Source organism: Diaporthe batatas (assembly GCF_019321695.1).
Source record: "Diaporthe batatas strain CRI 302-4 chromosome Unknown Contig00005, whole genome shotgun sequence".
In the NCBI taxonomy this organism is placed as follows: Eukaryota; Fungi; Ascomycota; class Sordariomycetes; order Diaporthales; family Diaporthaceae; genus Diaporthe; species Diaporthe batatas.
Genome location: NW_025408552.1, coordinates 2,201,554 through 2,225,758, shown reverse-complemented (window position 1 = coordinate 2,225,758; position 24,205 = coordinate 2,201,554). Strand labels below are relative to the sequence as shown.

The following is a 24,205-nucleotide window of genomic DNA, read 5'->3' as shown; positions in this document are numbered from 1 at the left end:
AAATAGAGGAGCCTTCCGGTCCTCATTGAGCGGCTCATCGACGTTTGACGATATTACTTGGCGAGAATCAACATTTACCTCGGCATCCTAGGGCAAAGGTTGAGGCCGAGTGAGTCAGGAAAATGGATCGAGCGGAGAGCGTAGAATGAAGATGCGATGGCCTGAGCTAGCCTGTGACTGATGTTGCCGTGAATGGGCTACCTAGTATGCCGACATGAGGCAGATAGATTTGAAGGTGTAGCAACAGGTCCGTCCAATCGCCATGGTGTCTTGAGGATCGAAACCGCAGAGTACTTAGAGTCTACCTGGATAGGGCCGGGAGCTAATGTTTGCCTGGGTACCTAGGTACACTGTCACAAGGATGGCAGGGGTGCGGTAGCCCGCCCGCCTAGAGGCCAAGACAGGGGCAGAGCTCTGGTCAATGAGGACCCCCTTGCGACAGGGTGTTTGACGTACATCGAGGTACGCAAGCAAACCCTCGACGGACAAGTAGGCCTCTTTAACGGTTGCGAGCTCCAGCATGCCCCGGCACTCCCCCCAACGGCTCCTCAAGCAGCGATGAACTTGATGTTCACACCGAGTCGAGAGGACCCCATGTTCTCAGTTCCCCAGCTCACCACGCCTTGCGACACGGAAAATGTCCCTTGAACCGAGCGGGCCCAGGTCGACCTCGCCTGAGAGCGCCCTTCACGACTCCCAACACCCTCCGCGACAATGGAGAAACCAACTCAGCGCCGGTAAGCCCGTGCACCTACTTGCATTCCCTGCGAACACCTGACGGGATGACTGATATTTTGTCATCTGTTGACAGGAGATGACCTGCCGAACCAAGACAAAACCTACCGCAAATATGCTGCCGGCGTCGACCGAGCCCTGACCCTGTTCGAGACCGCGCTTCAGGAATGGGCAGACTACATCTCTTTCCTGAACAGACTCCTCAAAGTTCGACTGCTTCACTCTGGAGAGCCCTCACCCATGTAACTGACCGCCCGCATCTTAGGCACTTCAAGCCCGGAGCCAGAACATACACACCGTACCAGCCAAGACCACCGTCGCGAAACGCCTGTCGCAATGCCTCAACCCATCCCTGCCGTCAGGTGTGCACCAGAAAGCCCTTGAGGTCTACAATTACGTCTTCACGGTAGTAGGGAAGGATGGCTTGTCGCGAGACCTACCGCTGTATTTGCCCGGGCTTGCGCCCACTCTGTCCTTCGCCTCCCTTTCCGTGCGGACTCCATTCTTAGACCTCCTGGAACGCCATTTCCTCGACTTGGACCCACGAGCCCTTCGCCCCGCCATGAAGTCCATCATCTTAGCTCTGTTGCCAGGATTAGAGGAGGAGACTGCAGAGGACTTCGATCGAACGCTGAAACTATTGGAGAGCTTCAAGAAAGCTATACGGCCGGCAGGATCCGAGGAGATCACACCCATACACTACGCCGGAGACGATTTCTTCTGGCAATGCTTCTTTTTGGCCGCCATCACAGGACAAAGCCGACGGCCGGGAGCTTTGGCTTACCTTGTGCGAAGTCTCCCCAAGCTGGGCCATACCCTAACAGCGGAGCCGCGCGACGCAGACAGTTCAATACAAAAGGAGGAAATCGAGCTATCCTCAAAAGTAGCCCAATTAGTCACCACACCGGAGCCCGGGCTGCTTCTGCGCTGTTTCGCAGCGGGTTTGGCTGACGAGCAACTACTCATCCAGAGAGGCTTCCTAGATCTGCTGGTGACCCACTTGCCTCTACACTCGAAGGTGCTCCAGGATCGGGTCAAGCCAGGTGACTTGGAACTGCTTCTAAAGGCTGCCGCCGGAGTAGTGACAAGGCGAGAAATGAGCCTGAATAGGAGGCTTTGGACTTGGCTCCTTGGGCCAGAGCCCCAGGCCGGTGACACCGAGAGTGGACTGGAATCCCCTAATTCGCCATCGGCACATCACAACGGACTGCTATCGACCAGGACAAGCTATTTTGAGGAGTATGGACTTGAGCCGCTCATTAAGTCATTGTTGGCTTTGATCAAAGACGCTCCAGAGACCACTGCCGCCGAGAAAGCCCGTCCATACCGCATTTGTCTGTCACTGATGGACAGATGGGAGATCGGTGGTCTTGTTGTGCCTGAGATCTTCCTACCTATCGTGGACAGCGTCAGAAACTTCAAGGCTCAGGCATCCAGCCAGTCGGAGTTTTCTGAAGTCCTGCGTAGTGCTAGCACCTTCTTCGACGGTGTCGAAAGTGGCTTGATATATGGCGAGATACTAGGCCAAATGGCCAAGGCAATCGGGCCCGGGGCATCTTCTACTGCTGAGCGGGCAGACAAGCTTGCGCTCGTCCAATTCATGATCAAACACTTCAACATCAAGGAAGAAGAAATGGTCACAGTGCACGCACCTCTTACTTCCCTGGCGATCTTTTGTATGATCGAAGATGCACGAAGAAGAGAGGATCGGGAGAGTCAATCTGCAGATAAGGATGACCTGGTCACCACAGCGCTTGGGATCGCGGCTGATCTTCTGGACATCGTGCCAGAGCGGGCGTTCCCGTCCAAGGCAGAAGGCACATCTTCAGACTCGACAGCTCTGGGAAACTCGCAGAACTTGGACGTTTTGCTGAGAATTAGAGACTTCTACATCCACGAGCAGGGCAATTTGGACGTTTCGAAGCCACCCTTGAGCCGCCGCGATGTAGGAGAGCTCCTGCTGCAAAAGTCTTGCAGCCTGGGATGCGAGAGTCTTATGCGAAAAGAATCAGTAGCAGATCTCAGCGTTAAGTGCCGCATACTGATGGTGCTGATCTCAAAGACGCCACAAGACTCTCCAGTCGACACCTCTCGCCTACTTGCAGCCCTCCACTCCTGCGCATCGGAAGAGGGCTCTTTACGATTTGTTACCTACTCTTCTATCCTGTCCCTCTCCACTCATTTGTTCTCATCTGGACGAATTTCCCATAACGACCTTTCCGAACTGGTCATACCTCTTGTTCAGCATGCGTGGTCCTACTTGTCTGCGTCGAAACCACGGTACCATGTTGAGACCGTGAGGAGTCTTTGGCAACTTCAGAGTGTGCTGACAACACAAAACCGGGATATTGAGGCAGCAATTTGTGCTTTGATGATCCAGAGTGATGTCAACGGACATTTTACCGTTCGGCCTGCAGAACCTGGTCGAAGATTTAGCATCCTGTGGTCCCACAGCCTGCAGGACAACCCTCCCACCTCAGATAGGAGAGCCCCAAAGATTCCTTACGGGGACTTTTCATCTTCTCCGAGACTTGCTGGGATAGACAACTACGAGGTCATGCTAACGCGGCCGTTGTTTTTGATGCTGGATGCATTCTCAGACGAAAAGACACAGCTTTTCATGGCGGCCAAGACATGGCTCAATAGTCTTGTTGGCATTGACAAGTGAGTTAGTCCATCTCAGCTCATAAAAACTTGTTCTAATCCTTGACATGGAAGGATCTTCTACATCATCACGTCGCAATTTTTGCAGTTGTCATTTCTACGACGGGCCCCCGTGGACGATGGCACACTCCCTGATGCGAGGGGCTTCACAAATAACGATGACCTTGACCTCTGCCAGTACTATTTGAGAACAATTTCAAATGTCTTCCGCTGGGCGCCTGACGCTATCTGGAGTATTTTGGCTACCAAAATGGTTTCTCCTGATGACTTTCCCGGAGTAGCTGAGATTAGTAAGCTTGAAACTGACCCGGTCATTTTGAAGGATGCTAATTGTTGTAGCTGGTACCCAGGAAGACATGCCTCTCCAATTCTTCCTCTTGCAAGTTTGTCTGAGATGCATCTCACAATACCAGATCAACGATGACAGCGAGATCAAAGTCCGGGTCACACAGCTTATTCGGAGTGCGCTGGTAGTTCTCCATCAGATACTCCTCAGCCCCTATGCTGCGCCCCTCGCAAGGTTCCATCTCGAAGATGTCTTGATAGAAAGGCTTTCTCAGTCTTTGGAGTGCCCGGATCCCTATTCCCAGGTCCTTCTCCTAGACGTCGTCTTCGCTTCATTGAAGCTTCGGGAGGTGCTCACTGCGGAACCCCCACCATCACCTACCCTGGAGAAAAGGAAGCAAGGTGGTGAAGTTGGAAGCCACCGTGGCTCCGTCTCTGCGGACAAGACATCTCGACTTCCTCCTCCGCCACCAGCATTGCTCAGGTGCCTGCAAGCCGGTCTCTCGTCCCCAAGTAGTCGACCAGTATTGGACAGCTGGATCAGTTTCCTTACTGAATGCTTGCCTTACTATGCCGACACCATATTTCAGGTGCTGATTCCCCTCGTGGGGACACTGTGCGACCAGATTGGGGCCACCTTTTCTAGCTTGCAACAGATGTTCAAAGGACGCGAGCACAGCTTGGAGGAGCATCCGGACGCGCCAGAAACCACCTTGATCTCCTTTTTGAATGGACTGGAACACGTCCTGGCTAGAAGCCACGACAGATTACTGCTGGAGGAGGCACGCACACAGGTCGTTAAGAGCCCCGACCAGCCACAGGGATTCTTTGGGAATATGGTGTCTGGCGTATTCTCAAATGAAAACCTGCACTCCAGGAGTGCCACGGCAAATGACAGGTTGACGGTGTTGTTGGCCTTTCAGGACGCTGTGAGAATTTGCTTCAGGATATGGTCCTGGGGCCAAGGTGGCGACGCGACTGCGCAGGCCACCAGCTCGATGGCTTCCTTCAAGTACACCTCTCTGCGCATGAGAAACCGTGCTCGGAGGCTTCTTGAGCATTTGTTTGCCGCGGAAACGCTGGAGTGCTTGGAGACAGTCATTGACATTTGGCGCAAGTCATTGAATGATTCTGCGTCGCAACCACATGTTGAAGTCTTCAACCTTCTTCCTGCCCTTGATGGCTCGCGACCGAAGCACACTATACCAGCGATATTCAACTCCATATATAGCCGAACCAATCCGACAGCACTCGACCCTGCGCGCAAGTCTAATTTGACGCTGGACTTACAGGACACTGATATTGTCATTTTCCTGGTGGACTACGCTAGATCACTTGAGGATGACGCTATGGACGAAATCTGGCAGGACTGCATCACATTCCTGAAGGATCTTTTGACCAACCCATTCCCTCATCGTCAAACCCTCCCAAGTCTTCTCGAATTCGCTGCAATTTTGGGCGTCAAGGTCGACAATACGAACTTCGGAGAGCAGCGTAAGATGCGCCGGGAGTTAGGGGTAAGGATAGTCACTACCGAACGAGGTGTGCAAAGCTGACATTCTTTATTTCAGGACCTATTCCTAAGACTACTGACTGCGCTATTCACGACACGACCTGTCAACTTCTCAGATAGCTACAATGGCACATCTGAGAAGCCAAAGCGCCTCGAGCCTTCCATTCAAGCCACACCGAGCAGGAGCCCCCAAGGACGTGCAGACGACGTTGTCTCGATACTGTCAGCGATCACCCCAGATCTCCCCAAGATACTGGTTGAGAATGACCGTGTTCTATCTGCTGCAACATCCATCTCCACCAGCGTCATCGGGCCAGCAGTACGCGCGAAGGCGTTCCCGGACACATTTTCTAAGAGCACCCTGGTCTTGTTGCAGGAGCTTACGCGACTGCCGAACAACCAAAAGACCTGGAAGAGAGACGTCACAGATGCGTTCAATGATCCTCGCTTCTTCGGATCGAACGTGACTCTGGTTCACAATGACTGGTTGCCTCTGCTGAAGCAGTGGACAGTAACCGATAAAGATCGGTTGCCAGAATTATTGAGCCGGATCACTGCACCGACGACGGCAGGCATAGTGTTCGGCGTAGGCGCCACCTCGGCAAGACTTGAGGCTGACCGCAAGACGCAACTGAATCTCCGCCGCATAGCCACACTGATCCTGGCAGCGGCGGAGGACACATTTGTCACCGAGTTGCCCAATATCTTAGAGAAGCTTGTCGAATTACTAGGGGCAACGGCTACTTCATCCCCGTCTTCGACAACGCGGGCAGAGCTATTTATGGTCGTCCGCGCACTTGTACTCAAAACGAGCGCCATCCACCTGGCCCCAATCTGGCCAGTAATCAATGCAGAGCTGCACGCGGCTGTGTCATCCGTGGCAGCCCCTGACCACAGCACTGCCTCTGAGATGTACAACAACGGGTCGGTGCTGCAGGCATGCAAGTTATTGGACCTGCTCATCTGCGCGGCACCCGATGACTTCCAGCTGCACGAATGGCTTTTCGTGACAGACACGATCGACGCGGTGTACCGACCAGTCAACTATCAAGCAATCGCGTTGGTGGATGAGCTCTCCGAAGAGTTGGGGTCGGCAATTGTGACACCGCATCCGCAATCAGAAGATACGGCGTTCCTGACTGCGCAAGGCCCTCGCAAGCGGCCTTTGCTTGGAATCGGTGGTATCAGGGATGACGTCAATTTGGAGAGGAGGGAAGAGCTTGTTGCGAAGGTGTTACGGCCCTTCTTTGGCCAACTCAGCATCTTTGCTTTTGAGTCAACCTACGCGATGAGCCCAGTGGACTGGGAGGGCTGCATCCAAGGACTGCTGAAGGATTTGTTCGATGAGTCCACCATTGTAAGGGCGCTCTGATGGCTTCAGCCTTAGCCTCTATGGCCTTGCCTAGACAGGCCATCAAGAAATGCTAGATACCGATGACCGTGAAACAATTATGGAGTAAGGCGTCACCAACGTGATTTGCAATACCTCTCAACCCGCTCTTTCGAGGACATGGCCCTCGTTTCCAGGCGGAAAGTAAGCGACCAGGCCCTTGGCCGCGCCCTTGACACAATACTGGACCACGTCTAGCCTCTCCGCCGCATCGTCCGGGACCAGGCTCGCAAGCTGCCGGAGGTCCCCGTTCCGGGGCAGGAACAGCGCGTGTGCCATGGGGCGGCACGAAGAGCTGATGTGCGCCAGGGAGTAGGGCTCCATCGCCTCCAGGTCGAAGACGTCAGCCTGCTGGTAGCCCACGCCACCCCAGGGCGGGCTCGCGAAGACCTCGACCCCGCGGGCGAGCGTCGCGGCTGCCGACCCTCCGCGGCCACCACCACCACCACGGCCATCGCCACCACCCAGGCCCAGGTGCACGTTCAGCGCGTCGTCCAGGGTGTCGGGCCGGTTGAGCAGGCGGTTGAGGAAGTCGAAGCAGTCCGCGTGCACAAAGGTGACGTACTCGGCGACCTCGTAGACCTCGGCGTTGTGCTGGGCGCAGGCGAGTGTGGCGGCGTGGCGCTCGACGGCGATGACGCGGTCCCACTCGCCCGACAGCGCGAACTGGATCGTGTTGCCGCCCGCGCCGGCGAAGAGGTCGACCAGAACGCTGGGCTTGTGCTCGCGCCGGGCGTGCTTGGCTGCCATCTCGGTTGCAATCTCACTGGGTTTCTGAGGTCAGCAGGTGTGTGTGCTCTGGCGGAGGGCGGTTTGCGCATGAGAGGCGAGGACTTACACCGCTATGGGCTCTGGGGTGACGCCGAACCAGGCGTCGTCTGTCATTCGTATGTCGTAGTTGTCGTACTGCCATAGTGTGTTGCGCTGGTGCCAGTATCTGTTTTCGTTGTCAGACCAACTCTGATGCGGCTTCTGCAGCGATCCCGGCAACGCCAGAGGAGAACAAACAAAGCTTACTTTTGTAGTTTCTCTGGCATCTCATCATATGAGGAGTAATGCTTGCACTCTTCTGTCAGAGGTATCTTGTCCGCTGGCCTCATGACACCTGTTGGCGCTCCATGTATGCCGTGGAGATATATGTTGTTGATGAGACTCTCATCTTGCTTGTGTTGTCTGCCAGGCCGCCTTGTTGAGAGGCTTGGAGCTGCCGCTGGCTTCTTCATTTTATGGTTGTTGTTGGTAGTGGATGAGCATAAATCGTTGAGACTGCATAAAAGTACATAGTGTCTATGGTTTACTAGTATTTGATATCATCGAACATGGCTGCTGATGTAGACTCCCAAGGTTGTATAAAGGCGTAAAATTCGCCAGCAGCAGAGTATGAAGTCAGTCGGAGGGTACCTAGGTACCTGCTTGCCTGCTAGAGCTCTGGCGCTAGGGACCGAGGGAGCTCCCTCAGGTTAGGGAGCTCTGGCCCCTTAGGGGCGCGACAAGGCTGATAATAGATAGGGCGAGCAACGTGGTCGCATGCCATTTACGGTCCAAACATTTGAGATACAACAAACGGCTCTGCATCATCCAATTGCTGGAGTCTGAAATCTTTTGACACCGGGCGAGGCACAAATCACTATCCTCTGAGCCTTTTATGGTCGAAAGCCACCATGTTCAACGCGCTCAACCGTTTTATGTCCCGCCTCGACGGCGAGGACCCCCGACAGAAGCAGCATCAACAAGGGCTATTTGGGTTTCAAGTGCTACGGAACACAAACCTGCAGCTCGCGATCGAGCCATGGTTCGACTTTGTCGTAGGGATCAATGGACGCATGATCGTACGGCTTCCCGCTGGCGGCTGAAGAGACCAGGACCAGAACAACACATGCTGAACAACCCACTCTAGGATGACCCAAGCCCCGGACTGTTTGCCCAAGAAGTGCGCAACTGCGCTGGAGGATCAGTGTCGCTAGGTCTATGGAGCGCAAAAGTATGGCACTCCAAGGGTTCAATGGGAAGCACTGATCGGGCAAGACTGACCAACATCCACCGCCAGGGCCAACGAACACGCACGATGCACGTCCCAGTCCCCGTCGACGGCTCTTCGCTGGGCCTGTCTCTCCAGTGGACATCCCTGAACGCCGTCGTGAACATATGGCACGTCCTCGACGTTCCCGCCAACTCCCCAGCCGACCTCGCGGGCCTCCTCCCCTACAGCGACTACATCCTGGGCTCGCCAGAGGGCACCCTGCACGGCGAGAGCGGGCTGGGCGAGATTGTCGAGGACCACATCGGCAGGCCCCTGCGGCTATATGTCTACAACAACGAGTACGACGTCACGAGGGAGGTCACGCTGCAGCCGAGCCGGGAGTGGGGCGGCGAGGGCGCGCTGGGCTGTGTCCTGGGGTACGGGGCGCTGCACCGCCTGCCCGCGCCGCTGAGCGAGCCCGTGGACGCGCCGGGCGACACCATCTTTGACGGGTCGTTCTCGGAAAAGACGCCGCTCTACGGCCAAGGGGTTGCTGCCCCGGCGGCAGACACGGCCAACTTCTTCACGCCTGCTGAGGCGGAGCAGCCTGGTGCTCCCCCGGCTGGCGGAGGTGACTTCCTCGTCCCGGCCCAGATGGCAAATGCGCCGCCGCCAGCAGGGGGTGCGCCGCCGCCACGGAGCCAGAAGAAGAAGGCGCACCGGGCGCCGGTGGGCGGTATGGACGACTACTTCAACGAGCAGGAGGAGAAGAGCAGGGCGCTGGACCGGCCGGACTCGACCCGGGCCAAGAGTCCGCTGGCTCCGCCGCCCAAGGCGGGTGGTGGGCCGCCCAAGGGAGGCCCGCCCCGGGCAGAAACACCACAAGCGGAGGCGCAGGCGGAGGAGGGTGCGACAGATGCATAGATAAGAGAAGCGCGTCAAGGGAGAAGCCCTCATTGCCATCAACTGATCTTACGGCTGCAGTAGAGATATACCCTGGCTTTTCCTCTGCCATACTGGTCTCCATGCTGCTCTCCCATTTACCCGTGTGCCATGTACAGCTAAACGCCACATTCCAAAGATGTCTCGAACGAATTGGATGTCAAAATATTCAGAAGCATGAACCCTGCCCGTCTTTTGCTTGTCCACGCGGTCCTCCATGCTCTCCCTCAGTTGATGTAGTTGACACAGAAGAAGTGCAAGATGAGGCTGCCAAAGATGTAGTCTGCGAATGAGCGTTCAGGGGTGACCTTGGGGAAATCGGACTTGTTCTGCTGGTCGGTTTGCATGCGCAGGGAAACTGCCACGGGTTTGTCAGCCAGGAGGGACGGATAGACGAGTCATCGACGTTGTCAATATGAGTACATACCAGTAAGGACAAATTGGCCGACAGTGGCAGCAAAACCGGCCAGGAAGGCATTGAAAGGCTACATACATGTGTTAGCCAAGTATCCCTCAAAGATGGGCATAGTTAGGGTGGGCTGGATGGGTGTCATCCTCACATCTTTTGCAATCAGGAAGTAGTAGACAAACTGGATGGCACCGACAGCCACGAGGAAGGCCAGGAAGGCATCAATCAGGCGCGTCTGGTGGCTGGTAGTCTTCAAGTAGTGAGACCATATCTGCTCTGGGAGCAATGACGCTTTCGAGGCCTGGGCCTTGGTGGCCTTGGTGGCCTTTGCCGGGGTCGAGGCCGCCGTCTCTGCCGGGGCAGCGGCATTCTTCTTGGGTGCCATGATTGATTGCTTGAGGGAGTTGTGGGAAACTGGTGTTGTTGCTTCCGGGGATGTGCTGGCCGTGGGTTGTGCGGTTGGTTGTTGTTTTGGGCTGGCTGGTGAGGCGGCTTCAATGCGCTTGTGAAGCTATTGCTTCCAGAAACGACACGCAGCTCCAACTGACACGCCTGCAGTTGACGAGTGGGTCCGGGGGAGCACAGAGAGCGTGTTTGATTGGCTGTGATGGACGGGGGCTAAAGCTGCCGACAGACCAGGGGTCAGGGTTCCTGCCGCTCGCTGTGGGCTACATAAGAGTGCAGCTTCCACCTGTTCAACACCGAGTATCATGGATTTCAAGTTTGGTCAGCTCATTTTGCTCACTATACGTGGAGTGCAGTGTAGTCTTGTTGCCAAAATATCTTCTTACATTGTCAAGATCTTCCAGCATGAAGAATGAATTTAAGGAACTAAGTTGCTGGTTATCATGCAGACTAACCACTCCAGAGTGCTGCCAGCCATATTTGACCTTGTTTACTCTAAGCTTTGTTGATGCGTGCCTGAACTTGTGCTGTCTCACACATTATCACTAACCTGATCCAAGCACTTATCAAATGGTTGGGATCCACAATGATCAAAGGAAGTATTGCTCAAGAGCTACACTGTAGGGCCTGCAGTGGTTGAGATACCAAACGTGTAATAACCTGCGGGAAAGTCCTCAAGGCATTTGAGTTCTAAAGCATTATCCAAGTCCAATTCTAAAAGTTCAAGTCGAGCCTTACCATTCATCTCAAGAGCCTGTGTCAGAGTGCTGCAAACTTTGGCTGTAAACTTTTATCATAACGTTAAAGCTTTATGCATAGTAGTCGGCAGTTAGCTATCTGAGGTCCACCATTGCTAGTTAATTACTATCACTGATACCTGTCGGCTCCTTGATCACCTGAACAATGCTTCTCGTACTCACTGAGTGTTTTTTTCTTCTCTTTTTCTTTTTTTTTTCAAAAAAAAAAAAAAAAGAATTGTCAATCCTAGGACCAGAGACAGGCTGCCAAAAAGGCTCACTGGGTGTGGATCTTGTATGAGCTGGACTGAGGAAAGCTTCGCACAGCCAGGCGTGCTTCAGAGCACCATGAGAAGCTGTGATATTTTGAAATTGAGCAAAGCGGCAGAGCCCATTGTGAAAACCAAAATTATCACATTTATAAGTCCATCTCATCACATCTCACACTTCTGCAAAGAAGAGAAATATAGAGTTAAGTATATAAGAGCATAATAAGCTAGAGTAAAAGGAGGGTAAATATAATTAAAGATTAGTCTATATTATCTTAAATATTTAAATACCCTTAGCTAGGCCTACAGCCTAACTATTACTTAAAAGTATAAACTCCTCACTTAAAATAAATAGGGATTTTATAACTTATAATAATCCTATAGTTAAGTTAATTATTAAATAATTTAAATTTAAATAAAGAATATTTAAAATTGAAATATAAAAAAATTAAAAAAAAGTAAAAACTTTATATAATAATTAAAAATATTTTTTTAAATACTTTTTAATCTTAATATCTTTTTAATTAATAATTTATATAAAAATACTATATTAAAAAAAAATTAATAAAAACTTTTTTTTAAAGTTTTTTTATTTTTATAACCTTTTATTTAATTAAATATAATATATTTAATTAATAAATTAAAAAAAGTAAGGAATATTACTCCTTTAATTATTTATATTATTTTATTTAAATTTTTTTAAAAATAAAATATAATTTAAAGGAAAATAATAAATATTAATATTAAAATTTTAAAAGGATATTTATTTAAAAAAAGAAGAATTATTAAAGAAAAAATTTAAATTTAAAGTTAAGGGCTTTTTAAGGCTTTATTTAATCTTTATAAAAACTATATTTTAGTTATAAACCTCTATATATTAAAAGCTAACCTTTCCTCTCTAGCTATACCTTAAGTAAGTAGTAGCTATAAGTTAAGTGTAGCTTTCCTAGTATGGAGGTTTGTATGTTAGAGATAAGGTCTACACTGTGTATTAGCATGGGACCTCAACTAGTATTGGTCGGACCCTGAGAAAGGTTATCTTATCCAGGGACCGGGGCCATTGATAACATTTAGCCGCATCTAGTCCCGGAGATTCATAGTGTTACCAAGAACCGAAATCCGAGGCGACGATATCAGATCAAAACCAAACCTGGGCCCTTTTGAAACACTGCAAGAAGCTCGTCCCAACATCCTAGCTACACACCCAGCTTCTTCCAAACCTGCCAGTGCGCGGGACAAATGCCGTGGGCACCGCTGGGGCCGGTCAAGGGGAGGACAAGACGGCATGTGACGACCGAGCTTCGGCGGACGTCTATCAGACATCTCCACGGGCCGCCATTCACCTCATTTCAGCGAGACATTTTGATGGGGCGAGTTTATCAAGCTCAAAGATGCATAAACTCGATGAAGAGCTGAGGATGCAAAGCCAATCATGACAGCATAGCAAGTTCAAGGTAGAATCAGAGCGCGGGGAATGGTCTGCGGGCTTGAATTTTACAGCAACCCACCAGCAGCCTCATCGTGGACAAGGAACAGGATATGTTGGCAGGCGCTGCCGTCCTGCCGAGCATGCCTCGCCCTGCTCGGTAGCCAAGAGCTGTCAGGAGTCTTGGCACCTGCCACTTACACGGCCCTGGGGATTCCGTTTCGGTCCAAGGAGGTGCTATCGGAGGGTTTTGATTTGCTCTGGATGGTCAAACATGTAGAAACACCACGAGGTGAGGACGAACAGCCAGTCTTGGCAATACGAGCGCTGCACAGACATGCTGAAACCGGCGGCGCTAGTGCGGGTGGGAAGGCTGTTAGCTCGTTAGACAAAAATCCGAAGATTCCAAAATCCCATCGGACTCAGGGATCACGGGGCGGTCTCAGCCGAGGCCGCAAGTTGGTTCATCCGTGGGCTGTGGGCAGGATGAAGAAATCGGGGCTGTTCAGGCGCTGAGGCTGAGGCGTGGTCGTTGTTGTGGCTAGCGCGTTGGCTGGCAGGTTGGGTGGTGAGATCCTAAATAGAAAGTTTTCAGATCATAGGTCACAATCCTCCGGCCGTTGAGGGCCGGAGGCGACCCTTTTGGCAGCCCAGACCCACTCACGACCTCGCGGCGCAGCAGCCAATTCAGGTTGAGGATGCCTCTGAGGGTTTATTCAGCTTTCCGAAAACAGAAAGACGAAGGTGGGATGGCGGGATGGATGTTGAGAGAGGCTCGCTCGACTGGAACGGTAGCATCCCGGGCTCATGGGTACCAAGCTTTTGGGCTGGAGGTGTTAGCTTGAAACGGGCCCACAGTTCTGCGGTTCACTCTGTCATTGTGGTTCTGTGGAGGTGGAGCCTCGGGCTGTCAGGGCTGTCACGGTTGTCTGCGCCGAGCTTCTTAGGGCCATGTGACAGGTGGATGAGATCCAGTCCTCGTGGTGATCGCTGGGTCCACCGCATGCCACCAGCCTCTCCGCAAGAGAATTGCCGCTCCCCAGCTTGCCAGCCTGCGGGGCTCTGTGGAGAGCTCGGGGTGGGTAGCGACATGGTGGATACACACTACTCGGTACTGGCGACCAGACGACGAGCTGTGGCCCATTGCCAACACAAAGCCAACGATCGAGATGACATTCTCCCCCCAGCCTGACGCCGTGATTTGATGATTCATTGGACTGTGGTAGGTCGCAGGCCGAGTTCCCCAGATGAGTTCCGCGGCTCCACGTGCCTCTTCCCCACCGCCCGGTTAAAGCGGGCAGGGCTGGAAGGCCAAGCTCGGCGGTGTAGTGTGGTAGGTACTACAGAGCAGAGGATCGGCCAGGTTACAATGGGGGCTGGCAGGGCACGTCATGGAAATGCAATGGACTCCCGAAGCTGCTGTGCACAGGAGACGTTCGGTACCCTTGCTGTGACGCGAAGCACAAAGCATCTGAAGGCCAGCTGAGTGTATTCCACACATGGGGAAACACATACTCCGGGACTTCTGCTGTCGGTGGACTCGTGGTTGACTGGCCTCTCAGTTGGATTGAAAGGACCTTTTGGCAGGCTGTGGTTTGTTGACCACCAACGGCTGGCCGCAAATAGATATGAAGGAGGCTGGGCAGTTGGGGTCGGCAAGATGGCCAGCAGCAGCCTGCCAGCAGAGCACACAGCGGAACTGACAGAGCATGAGGTGCCTGATGTGGCAGGGGCCAAGCTCCCCAGGGCTAGCTTTGCTCCAATGGTGGCCCCTGCCCACAGGCGCTAGGATTGTTGTTTCGAAGGGCCACCCCTGACCCATTCCACTCCCCAGCGTTTGTTCGTTTGTTTCCCCCCTCCCAAGAAAAACAGATCTGCAGCTGAGCTGCTGCTGCCATGGGCGACAAATAAGGTTTGGAAACAAAGCGACCAGGCTGGCCGCCCAGGACGGCTATACGGCAAACACAGGCCGACAGTTGGAGGGCTGGAGGGTTGTTGGTTCTATGTTTGGATGCTTTTTGACATTTGATTTGATGTCCGAGTCCGATACAGTACTTGCATGCAGCAGGCGCGGCACATGTCTCTGGGCCTTGGGCCCCCAATCAATATGTATCACCACTTCATTTCCAACCCCGTGTTGCGTGCTTCCTATGCTGTCAGTGAAGCACGCCGCACCGTTGTGTGAGAAGGTCCTCACCTCGGATGAATAGGCGTCGGTTGCAAAGCGTACAAGATGCCGTCAATCGAAACTAGGAATGGGCACTACTGTACCAAGAACGACCGGCCCTGCCGGCCAGGCGCACGTCCGGCCCCTCCTGGCAGCCCTGGAGGTACCTCCCACTCCTCCTCCTCCTCCTTCTCTCCTCCCGCTTACTCCGCCAGGCCCAGCCAGTGGACTGCCGAGTGGCTTGGTACCTGCAGCATCCATGTCTTCTCTGAGCAAGCCCCCCTGCCCCTAGCTCGCACTCGAGCGCGGTGCCGTCCTTGTGTACCAACCCAACAGCCTCCTGCCGCTCATCACTTTTGATTAACTCTCATATAATAGTCCGGCCTCAGCTCGTCCTTCATCTCCTTGACTCCCCCTCTGGACATTCCTCTTGCCGTTTGTGTGCTTCTACTAATTTCCATATCAACCACCTGGACATACGCAACTCCAGTCACCCAGCATCGCCACCCGTCTGTTTGACTGTCACAAGCCTCACCTTCCGCCTCGCCTTTCACCTCGCGTACTTTGTGCTTCCTTTGTCACACCTCTTGTGGCAGCCCTGCTTATTTATACGACAACCATCACCCAGGACGCCGACTGGTCAGCCCAGATAATCCCAAAATACTCTGGCTTTTCCCTCTTGTGTTACCTTGCAGGCCAACCAACTATCAACAACCCCAAAACGTCATCATGCGTATGTCAATCGCCACCGCTGTCCTGGCTGCTGCCAGCGTCTCTGCGCAAAACACTGGCGTAAGTTTAATCCCGTCTTACCTTGTCGTCAATGTATCAACCCGCTGACCTCTGCCCCTAGAAACTCGGAGATGCCGCAGTCGTCAGCGACAACCCCGTCGGGGCCATCTACAAGGCTTCCATGCCTGAGACTGCCTTCACCAAGAGCGCCTACCCCAATGGAGGCAACATCAAGGGCGACGTCTACGCCCTGTCCAGCCCAGACGGAAACGGCGTGATCTTCAAGGTCAAGCTGTCCGGTCTTCCCAGCGAGGGTGGTCCTTTCAGTAAGTCTCTCTCATGCTCTCTGGGCTCTCCGTCTCCGCTAACAAATGATGATAGTTTACCACCTTCACGACCAGCCCGTCCCCGAGAGCGGAAACTGCACCGCGACCCTGGCTCACCTCGACCCTTACGAGCGTGGAGAGGCCACTCCGTGCGACCCCAACTCCCCTCAGACCTGCCAGGTTGGTGATCTGTCAGGCAAGCACGGAAACATCACCGGCGACATTGACGTTACCTACACCGACAACTTCGCCTCGCTCAAGGAGGGCATCGGCGCCTTCTTCGGAAACCGCAGCATCGTTGTCCACTTCGGAAACAAGACCCGCATCACTTGCGCCAACTTCGAGCGCGTCGAGGCTGGAAACACATGCAGCGGGGGCAGCTCCCCATCTCCGACCACCTCCAGCTCCACCGCGTCGGCTACAGGCAGCCAGCCGACGGGGTCCGTCACCCCAACCTCGCCGGTCGGCAGCAACGCGACCGTTACCGGAGCGAGCCCGTCAGCCACCACGTCCTTCGTGACGGCTGCCGGAAACGCCAAGGCCCCGACGTTGATGCTCGCCGTCGGCGCTGCGGCCCTCGCCTTCCTTCTCTAAAAGCGCCAAGGTGATGGTGATTTTTTGAATGGGTTTTCCGGCGTTTTGTGTCGGGAGGATCACCGTAGGCATGGGTGACCCCCGGGAGGGTAATAGGTGCTTTTGATGTTTGGCTTTTTTTGAGCAAGACTGGTTGGGAAGATACCTCATCTGCCGCAATTTGCTTCGAGTACACTAGAAAGGGACCCCGGGCATGTGATAATACGGCCATCAAAGAGACCGAGCCACACGTCCATAACCCAGATAATTACTCCAAAATTTTGAACAGCGAAATTCTCGCACAATTTTCAGACGTACCTCAATGATTGAAAAATACCGTATGCAAATGATATGTCTTACCCGCACACCGCGCGCCTCGGGCGGAGTCTCATTCCGTCCGCACCCCGATACAGGATACAGGCCGCACAAGGTGCGAAATGGCCGTCGTGACACGCACGCGTCGCTGACTTCCAGACCTGAATGATTAATCCATGGCTCTCAGTCAACGACCAGCCCCGGGCGGTGAGAGGTCTTGGTTGATGGGATTGAACAGGGCGCCGGACCAGCCATTTCCGGTGGACTAGCCCCCATCATCCCGCCCCCACGTCAAACGGGACTAACCCGAGCCATGACGTTTCAAGGGCACGACGTCGTCCTTGTTCCCTCTCGGGCGTGTGAACCGAACTGCTGGTCAGTGCGACGGCTGGAAGGGTGGCAGCCCAGCCCCTCGAGGGGGGTGGCACCATGGATCCCCCAGTTCATGCCCGCGTTGGTGTTATCGTGAGGTTGGTCGGAGATGGGCGATCAACCAAGTTCATCTCAGATGTCAAAGAGCAGGCCGGCCAAGGACCTTTGTGAGACCGTAGAGCCGCGGCGCGTATGTTATGGTCATCTCGCTGTCAAAAGTGTGAGGGGCTTTTGTACGACTCGACGCTCAAGCGAAGAATTAATAAACCATTGATAACGAAGCATGTGTTGATTTCGCCCCTCATTGGTCGCCGGTCGCCAGGACATAGATTGAGGCACCTTCTAGAATGCTGTCTGTCTTTCTGTTGCAGGTCATGCCCATGTCGCCGGTCGTACTTGTGCAAGAGTGTGATGTAAGTGAGGGAGGGTCGTGTGTGCGGAGGCCTGCCTGCGGGATGATATTGCGGTCTGTTGATCGCCCTCCCCGGGCGATTCACCACTTTATCAGCCCGGCTTTCAGCCTCTCGCATCAACAAGGATGCAACATGTGCGGAATTCCATAGTAGGTCCGGAATGCGGTTGGACGGCTTCAGCTGAACAGGTGACCGGCATTAGTTCTCCGTAGGGGGGCGAGGCTGAGACGTATGCAGTCAGCAAGGCAGAGGACAAAAACACGTAGCAGACTCTGGTCTTGTGCATGCTGGAGCCTCGTGCGAGTGGAGACTCCTATTTTTGCTGCTTCTGCCCATTGTTCTGAGCCATGAGAGCCATGCTTTTGAGGCTGGTGCCATTTGTGCCACGAGGATTTTGAAACGAGATTGAAGGTGGTGAGGTCTTGAAAGCGCCGCCCCCCCCCCCCCGCACATTGTCTTTGCCACCTCCGAACAGGGGTCCGACCGCGTCTTAGATATATACCACAATATCTCCGAGGCAGTGGCCATTCCAAAGTGCAAAAGGAAAAAAAAGTTCCAAGACACAACTGTGTGCTGAAAAAACTGGGCGCTGATGGGCGCCAGAAGCATGACGCTTTCAAACAAAAGTGCATGTTGGAGATTGGGAGAGAAGCTTGGAAGGCGTCGGGGACGCTGTCGACGGGGACTAGAAAGATGAATTAGACAAGGGATCCAGGGAGCCGGAGCGAGGACCTTGGCCGACCCGGGGCACTGGGACGGGTCCAGGCCCGAGTCTGCCAATCACAGCTGTCAGAATGCGATGCAGGGCCCGGCTGGGCGGTTGCACCCGAGGATCGAGCCCGCGCCGCATGAAACAAGGTTCGAGCAGCAAAAACAAAACCACCTGCAAGCTGCGCAGCGAGTTCTGCAGCGTTCTGCAGCAGGGTGGCCGCTATGCAACAAAAAAGACCGCTCATCTCGCCGTTCCCGCCCGAGATTGATTGAGATTGTTGATCTGATCGTCACCGAATCCTCCGGCGAGCAGGACCTGGGGAGTCGGGACCTATGTAAGTAAGTACTTGAGTACTTGGCCCTAGGCACTTTCCACACACTTCCTAGCATGTACCTATGCACAGTACCGTCCCCTTCTCCGCTTCTCCCCCACCCCTCCAACCCCTTCATCTTCTGACCTTGCTTTGTGCGTGCACGGCAACCCGCCTGGCTGGCTGCCTGGCCGCCCACGCTGCCACGGGCGCCGTGCAGGCTCGAATGGGCATGCGATTGGCCCCTCACCTACATACCACGGGCCGACTGCACAGCTGGAAAGGGAAGAGGCTGACTGACTGTTTGGTAAGAGGGCGCTGCAAGGACGATGGAAGCGGAAAGCGGGGCCAAAGCAGGCCAGACCAACCTGCATCGCCATCACACCCCTTCTCCTTGCCTCCCACGCAGCTCCGCATCGAGTCGCTAGGGCGGGCGCCTTGCAAAAGCCAAAAAGCCATCAACGCCTGGCCGCCACCTTGGCATCTTGCCTGTTGGGAAATGCCCATGCCAGACCAGCAAGGCCCCTCCCAGACCAGCCAGACCAGCCAGACCAGCCTGCCCAGCCAGCCCTCGGGATACATGCTTTTCCATCCTCCATTATGTGGGCCCACCTAGCAGAGGAGAGGATGAGGCACCAGTCTTGCCCCCCAGGCCCCTCCCCAGGTTGCTAGGCTTCCAACTTCCCATGCCCTCCCAACCTCCCTCCCCACGGGCTTCAGCAGCGTGACGGCGTGACTGCGTGACTGCGTGACCGGATCAAATCGGTACTTTTTGTGATGTGCCACGGCAGCCCACGATAATACAACACGGATCTGCAGGGCTGCGACTACCACTCGCCGCGCTCTGAAGTCCACCGGCCCCCGGGACCTTGCAGTTCACCACCACAAAACAACCGACACCGCGTTGGACCACGCCCACCGTATACGACACCGTCCCGACCTGCCAGCCCTGCCATGCCACTCAGTCCGGTCCACCTGCCATGTTACATGGCTCTGCCAGGCCACTCCACCTGCTTGACTCAGGTGCCACTATCGTGTTTCCAAAATTGGAACATGGCCATGGTCACCAACCCGCCCTAACCAACCCGTCCTTTCAGCCCTTCCTGCCTGTAAGGTACCAAGATCGGGCGACACAAAATGCTGTGGCCGCACCCCCGGCCGGGCTGTTTGTTCCATCACGAAGTCAGATCTGGAGCGTTGTTGCTGAGCCCGCAGGTGGCAGGGCCCGTCCGAACCACGCGGGGACAAGGGCTCCCTCGCTCGCTCCCTCGCCTGCCTGATGACAAGCATCCGCTGCGCATGCTGCTGCTCGGTAGATTTTCCGCAGGTTACATGATGCACGACAAGGTCCCCAGCTTCGCTAAGATTCCCTCACATATGTATAACCGTGGGAATCTGGGCGGATCGTGCGGCAATCGTCCTGGGCTGATGTTAACGGCTTTGCTTTTTGTGCTTTCGCAAGCCACCACCACACTTAGCCACCGGCCCTTTTCCTGCAAGCCCACAGACCGTAGTCACCAGACCGCCAAGGTTGCGCAGTATCAACTCCCCGTCACCCCCCAGGCCAGAGTGTCTCGAGGGCTGAGCAGCGGGCGCCCACGAGAAAAGCTGCAGGTCGGCTAGCACTGTCCCCCGTTCGAGGCCGCGCGCAAGAACCCTCATTGACGTGATCTTAAGTCATAGGGAGGCGGCTTCCCCGGGCGGCCGGCGAGCTATACTCGCATAATCCTTCAGCTGGGCTAGTCCTCGACCTACCAGCCCGCTTGACAAATAGGGTTGTAATCCGCGTCACCTTATCACGAGGTGGCTCCCCTGACCACAGCCTTGAGGGTCATCTTCCCAGCAGGCACCAAGGACGAGCCAAACACCCATCGGGGGCGAGCCCTCCCACGTCTTGGCCTGCCCGTTCTCGGCTCGGGCTCGCTCCCTGGATGGTGTCCAAGTGACAGTACACACACCGTATGGCTGGCCAACAGCGATGGGGGCTACGGCAAGGGGCAGTTGAAGGAGGTGCGAGGAATGTGCATGAGGTGTGGGGGGCATGTACTATAGTTGGTCGGCCTCGTCCTCGGATGAGATGGACCGCCCAGAGGCGCTCCCGGTTCGGCCCAAGAAGGTGGTGGCAAGCAATAAGTAGCCCCCCGGGTCTCGCCATCATCCTGTCTCGCTCCCACGAAACCCCCCCATAGCGCCATCGCAGGCAAGTTACCGTTTGGAAATATGACTTCTCTAAAAGCCTTCACCCGGCAATGGCGCCAGACCAAGGACTATCCCGTAGTGTTCTCATGTCCCGGGAATGCGCCTCCTCGCCGACTCTTCACCGGCACGCCATGTAAGCATCTCGCCCACCTGGGCCCGACCAATTCGGCCAATGCCGGTCTTACCTCGAGACTAATACTTGCCACATTAGCGCCCAGGGCAGAAAGATGCCTCTCCAGTATCGCCGATGAGAGCTTCTACCCGTTGCCCGTAAAAAGGATAAGGGAGACTGAGTATCCACATATGAAGAAGGGTAAGCTGAATCACAATGACGCCCCTCCCACGATGGACGCCATCCTGACAAGCCATAGGGATCTACCTCGATCATAGTGGCACCACCATCTACGCTAGAACACTCATAGAATCCTTTGCCAACCACATGCTCTCCAACCTGTATGGCAACCCTCACAGCGCCAACGCTCCCGCCGAGCTCTCCGGGCACGTGGTCGACAGTGTGAGACAAAAGGTATTAAGCTTCTTCGGGGCCGACCCGAGACACTTCGACCTCGTCTTCACGGCCAACGCCACCGCGGGCATCAAGCTCGTGGCCGACTGCTTCCGGGACCTGGCGGAGCGGACGCGCGACGGGAGCTTCTGGTACGGCTACCACAAGGACTCGCACACCAGCCTCGTCGGCGTGCGTGAGCTGGCCTACGGCAACTCCCACTGCTTCGAGAGCGATGGCGAGGTCGAGGACTGGCTTCGCCGCCCCGGCTCGGTGGCCCCCGGCGGCGCCAGAAACAACCGCCTCCGCCACCTGTCTCGGCGCGGCGGCCTCGGCCTTTTGGCGTACCCGGGACAGTCCAACATGACCGGGCGGAGGCTGCCGCTCTCATGGCCTGGGGCTGTCAGGTCATCCCCGGACCTGACCAATACCTACAGCCTCCTCGACGGTGCTGCCCTTGCCATGACGAGCCCGCTGGACAGTGTCTTCCGAGATGTCGATGCCGCGCCCGACTTCACCTGTGTTTCCCTGTACAAGATCTTCGGCTTCCCTGACCTTGGTGCTCTCATAGTGAGGAAGGACTCGGGTCACATTCTGACACTGCGGAAATACTTTGGCGGTGGCACCGTCACTATGGTATCTGTGCTGGGCGGGTCATGGCACAAGACCAAGGGCCTCGACTCTCCGGCCGCTGAGTCCCACGATGGTACCGTCACCAATAAAAACCCTTCCTACGAGATACACGACAGCCTCGAGGACGGCACACTTCCCTTCCACAGCATACTGGCCTTGGGACAGGCCATCGACGTCCACTCCCAGATATACGGTTCCATGGAGAACATCTCCCGCTACACGACGTCCCTATCCAAGACATTATACAACGAACTGAGGCGCCTCCGCCACTCGAACGGCCGCCCGGCTTGCCACATATACACGGATGACGACGGGAACGGCTACGGCGACCCAAGGAGGCAGGGTGCTACCATAGCGTTTAACATGATGGACGCAGACGGCGTATATGTCCCGTATTCCGAAGTGGAGAAGATAGCTAACGACAATGGTGTATATGTAAGATCAGGTGGTAAGTCTCACCAAAATTTGACCCAGGAGCAAGGATCAGAAACAGCGGCAGTAGCTCACACAATACTCAAGGAATTTGCTGTCCGGGAGGGCTCTACACCGCGCTCGACTACGAGCCCTGGGAGCTCCAGCGGGCCTTCTCGGCCCATCACGTCTGCGGGCCGGAAGGCATCAGCTTGATCCACCAGCTTCCCACAGGGTTCGTGACTGAACAAGCGCCTTCCCTTCCTCGACACGTCTTGACTAACACCAGCTTCTCTCAGAGTTGTAAGAGCCAGCCTGGGTGCCATGAGCACACGCGAAGACATAAGCAGATTCGTGTCCTTTCTGCAGGAGACATTCGTACGTCAGGAGTCGCACATGACTGTGGTACCACAACACCATAGGGCCCCAAGAAGAGCTCAGGAATATAACGATGATATGGACTATGATATAGGCAGTCCTGCTTTAGCGACGGCTGGGACGGCTTAAAATTGATCATTTGTATTTTTCTTTGTGCCCCTACTTTTCTTTTTGTTATGCTTTCACGCATGGTGAGGCGTACTCCTATTACAGACCAGATCTGAACACCAAAACAGCGGCGCAAGGTTTCCAGAAGAAGAGTAGTCTTGAGAAAGTATCGCCAAGTTCCCCCCACAAGCCGGGCTGGCCACGGCTGCCTCTGCTCGAGGGGAGAGGGGGAAGAGGGAACTCGGCAATATTTTCCTTGAACTGTGGCCTCGAGGCCGAAAGAGCCCGTCGGAATTCATCAACAGAAATGAAATACTCCGTTGGCCCCCCAGTTGTGGGCCAAATGATCGCAGTTTACTGTTATCGGGCATGGATCGTCGTCAGTCTGAGGTGTCACATCAGGCACACACCCACACACCCACCCATACACACACAGTGGCCACACACACACAGAACGCTTCGGGTGATCCACACATCCACGTCAGCTTCCGTGGATTTCTGAGATGAGATAACGCAGCGGGAAGGAATAAGAAGGTTCTTATGTAGTTTGGACGAAATAGTGCCAATTGCAACAAGCTGATCAATAGTGGTGGTGGTGGTTGTGGGTGGTGGGGGCCGTGGGTACCTGTGAGGGCTTCCCCAACCGGGCGAAGCTGATGGTACCCGTCTGGTATTCATCCAATATGGCTGAATTGGAGCGTGTCAGGCTGAAGGAATGGTTATTATATTGCAACCAGCGCACACCGCAAGGCCGTTTGCTGATATAAAGTGAACTATAGACTTGCCTCCAGCGCATAATTGGTCCCCTGGTATTGCATCTCGAGAGTCTACATAAACATTCTAGACTGGCCGTGGTTCATCTTACTCCCGTGAATATCCTAGACCTTCGGCCCATTATGCGTTTCCTTCAGAGTCCTCCTAACCGTACAATATGCTGAGCTGACGTGTCAGCGCATAGACAGAGCATGAGCAATTCAGATCCTGGCTGATTCCAGCAGCGCCGCTGGGAAAGCTTAATCTCTTCGGCAGGGCCCCTTCCTGTGCACGGGATCAAGGCTGTTCAAGTTCATGAACGTCTACCAGAGGCCCGTGGGCGCGCCAGGTTAGGACTCCCGGCGTCTGATATTAGAATTGAGCGATCAGTCTCAGGTGCTGAGCCGTGTATCACCGGCAGGCTCATGCAAGACAGTAAAGCACACATGCATTATTCCTGACACAAGCAAGATTATCTGTTCTGCATTGCAGTGCTTGTAGCGGCGTCTTCTGATGTCGGGACGCGGGCTACATCTTGTGCATCACAGGGCTGAGACAAAGGG

General features: G+C 54.6%; 6 protein-coding genes across 6 annotated transcripts; 4 read left to right on the top strand and 2 right to left on the bottom strand.

Moving 5' to 3' along the window:
* Window positions 1–637: 637 nt before the first annotated feature.
* On the top strand, window positions 638–6,569 carry KVR01_004855 (uncharacterized protein; the record flags this gene model as incomplete). The annotated part of the gene is made up of 6 exons (XM_044793629.1): window positions 638–737; window positions 812–942; window positions 1,001–3,399; window positions 3,454–3,689; window positions 3,739–5,201; window positions 5,256–6,569. The coding sequence occupies 6 exons, from the start codon at window positions 638–640 to the stop codon at window positions 6,567–6,569; spliced, it is 5,643 nt and encodes a 1,880-aa protein (XP_044645300.1).
* A 117-nt stretch (window positions 6,570–6,686) lies between these two features.
* Window positions 6,687–7,810, bottom strand: KVR01_005283 (RNA methyltransferase; the record flags this gene model as incomplete). Its single annotated transcript, XM_044791902.1, has 3 exons — window positions 6,687–7,353; window positions 7,426–7,524; window positions 7,605–7,810. The coding sequence occupies 3 exons, from the start codon at window positions 7,808–7,810 to the stop codon at window positions 6,687–6,689; spliced, it is 972 nt and encodes a 323-aa protein (XP_044645728.1).
* Window positions 7,811–8,248: 438 nt separating this feature from the next.
* Window positions 8,249–9,471, top strand: KVR01_005385 (uncharacterized protein; the record flags this gene model as incomplete). The annotated part of the gene is made up of 3 exons (XM_044784619.1): window positions 8,249–8,416; window positions 8,485–8,568; window positions 8,635–9,471. 3 exons carry the CDS (start codon window positions 8,249–8,251, stop codon window positions 9,469–9,471), a joined length of 1,089 nt encoding a protein of 362 aa, XP_044645830.1.
* Window positions 9,472–9,716: 245 nt separating this feature from the next.
* On the bottom strand, window positions 9,717–10,283 carry KVR01_005169 (dolichyl-diphosphooligosaccharide-protein glycotransferase; the record flags this gene model as incomplete). The annotated part of the gene is made up of 3 exons (XM_044784652.1): window positions 9,717–9,847; window positions 9,917–9,974; window positions 10,050–10,283. 3 exons carry the CDS (start codon window positions 10,281–10,283, stop codon window positions 9,717–9,719), a joined length of 423 nt encoding a protein of 140 aa, XP_044645614.1.
* A 4,295-nt stretch (window positions 10,284–14,578) lies between these two features.
* Window positions 14,579–18,296, top strand: KVR01_005107 (uncharacterized protein). Its single transcript, XM_044790810.1, has 2 exons — window positions 14,579–15,960; window positions 16,016–18,296. Exons 1-2 carry the CDS (start codon window positions 15,816–15,818, stop codon window positions 16,552–16,554), a joined length of 684 nt encoding a protein of 227 aa, XP_044645552.1. The 5' UTR covers window positions 14,579–15,815; the 3' UTR covers window positions 16,555–18,296.
* Window positions 18,297–19,162: 866 nt separating this feature from the next.
* On the top strand, window positions 19,163–23,595 carry KVR01_005094 (uncharacterized protein). Its single transcript, XM_044782818.1, has 6 exons — window positions 19,163–20,269; window positions 20,333–20,987; window positions 21,066–21,167; window positions 21,226–22,440; window positions 22,512–22,638; window positions 22,703–23,595. The coding sequence occupies exons 2-6, from the start codon at window positions 20,876–20,878 to the stop codon at window positions 22,908–22,910; spliced, it is 1,764 nt and encodes a 587-aa protein (XP_044645539.1). The 5' UTR covers window positions 19,163–20,269; window positions 20,333–20,875; the 3' UTR covers window positions 22,911–23,595.
* The last annotated feature ends 610 nt before the right edge of the window (window positions 23,596–24,205 follow it).

Bases quoted from the DNA above. Each gene is read 5' to 3' on its own strand.
- KVR01_005094 (XM_044782818.1), top strand. From the start codon at position 20,876: ATGACTTCTCTAAAAGCCTTCACCCGGCAATGGCGCCAGACCAAGGAC. The intron at 21,168-21,225 runs GTAAGCTGAATC...GACAAGCCATAG, and splicing joins GTATCCACATATGAAGAAGG to GGATCTACCTCGATCATAGT. The intron at 22,639-22,702 runs GTTCGTGACTGA...AGCTTCTCTCAG, and splicing joins ATCCACCAGCTTCCCACAGG to AGTTGTAAGAGCCAGCCTGG.
- KVR01_005107 (XM_044790810.1), top strand. From the start codon at position 15,816: ATGCCTGAGACTGCCTTCACCAAGAGCGCCTACCCCAATGGAGGCAAC. The intron at 15,961-16,015 runs GTAAGTCTCTCT...AAATGATGATAG, and splicing joins CAGCGAGGGTGGTCCTTTCA to TTTACCACCTTCACGACCAG.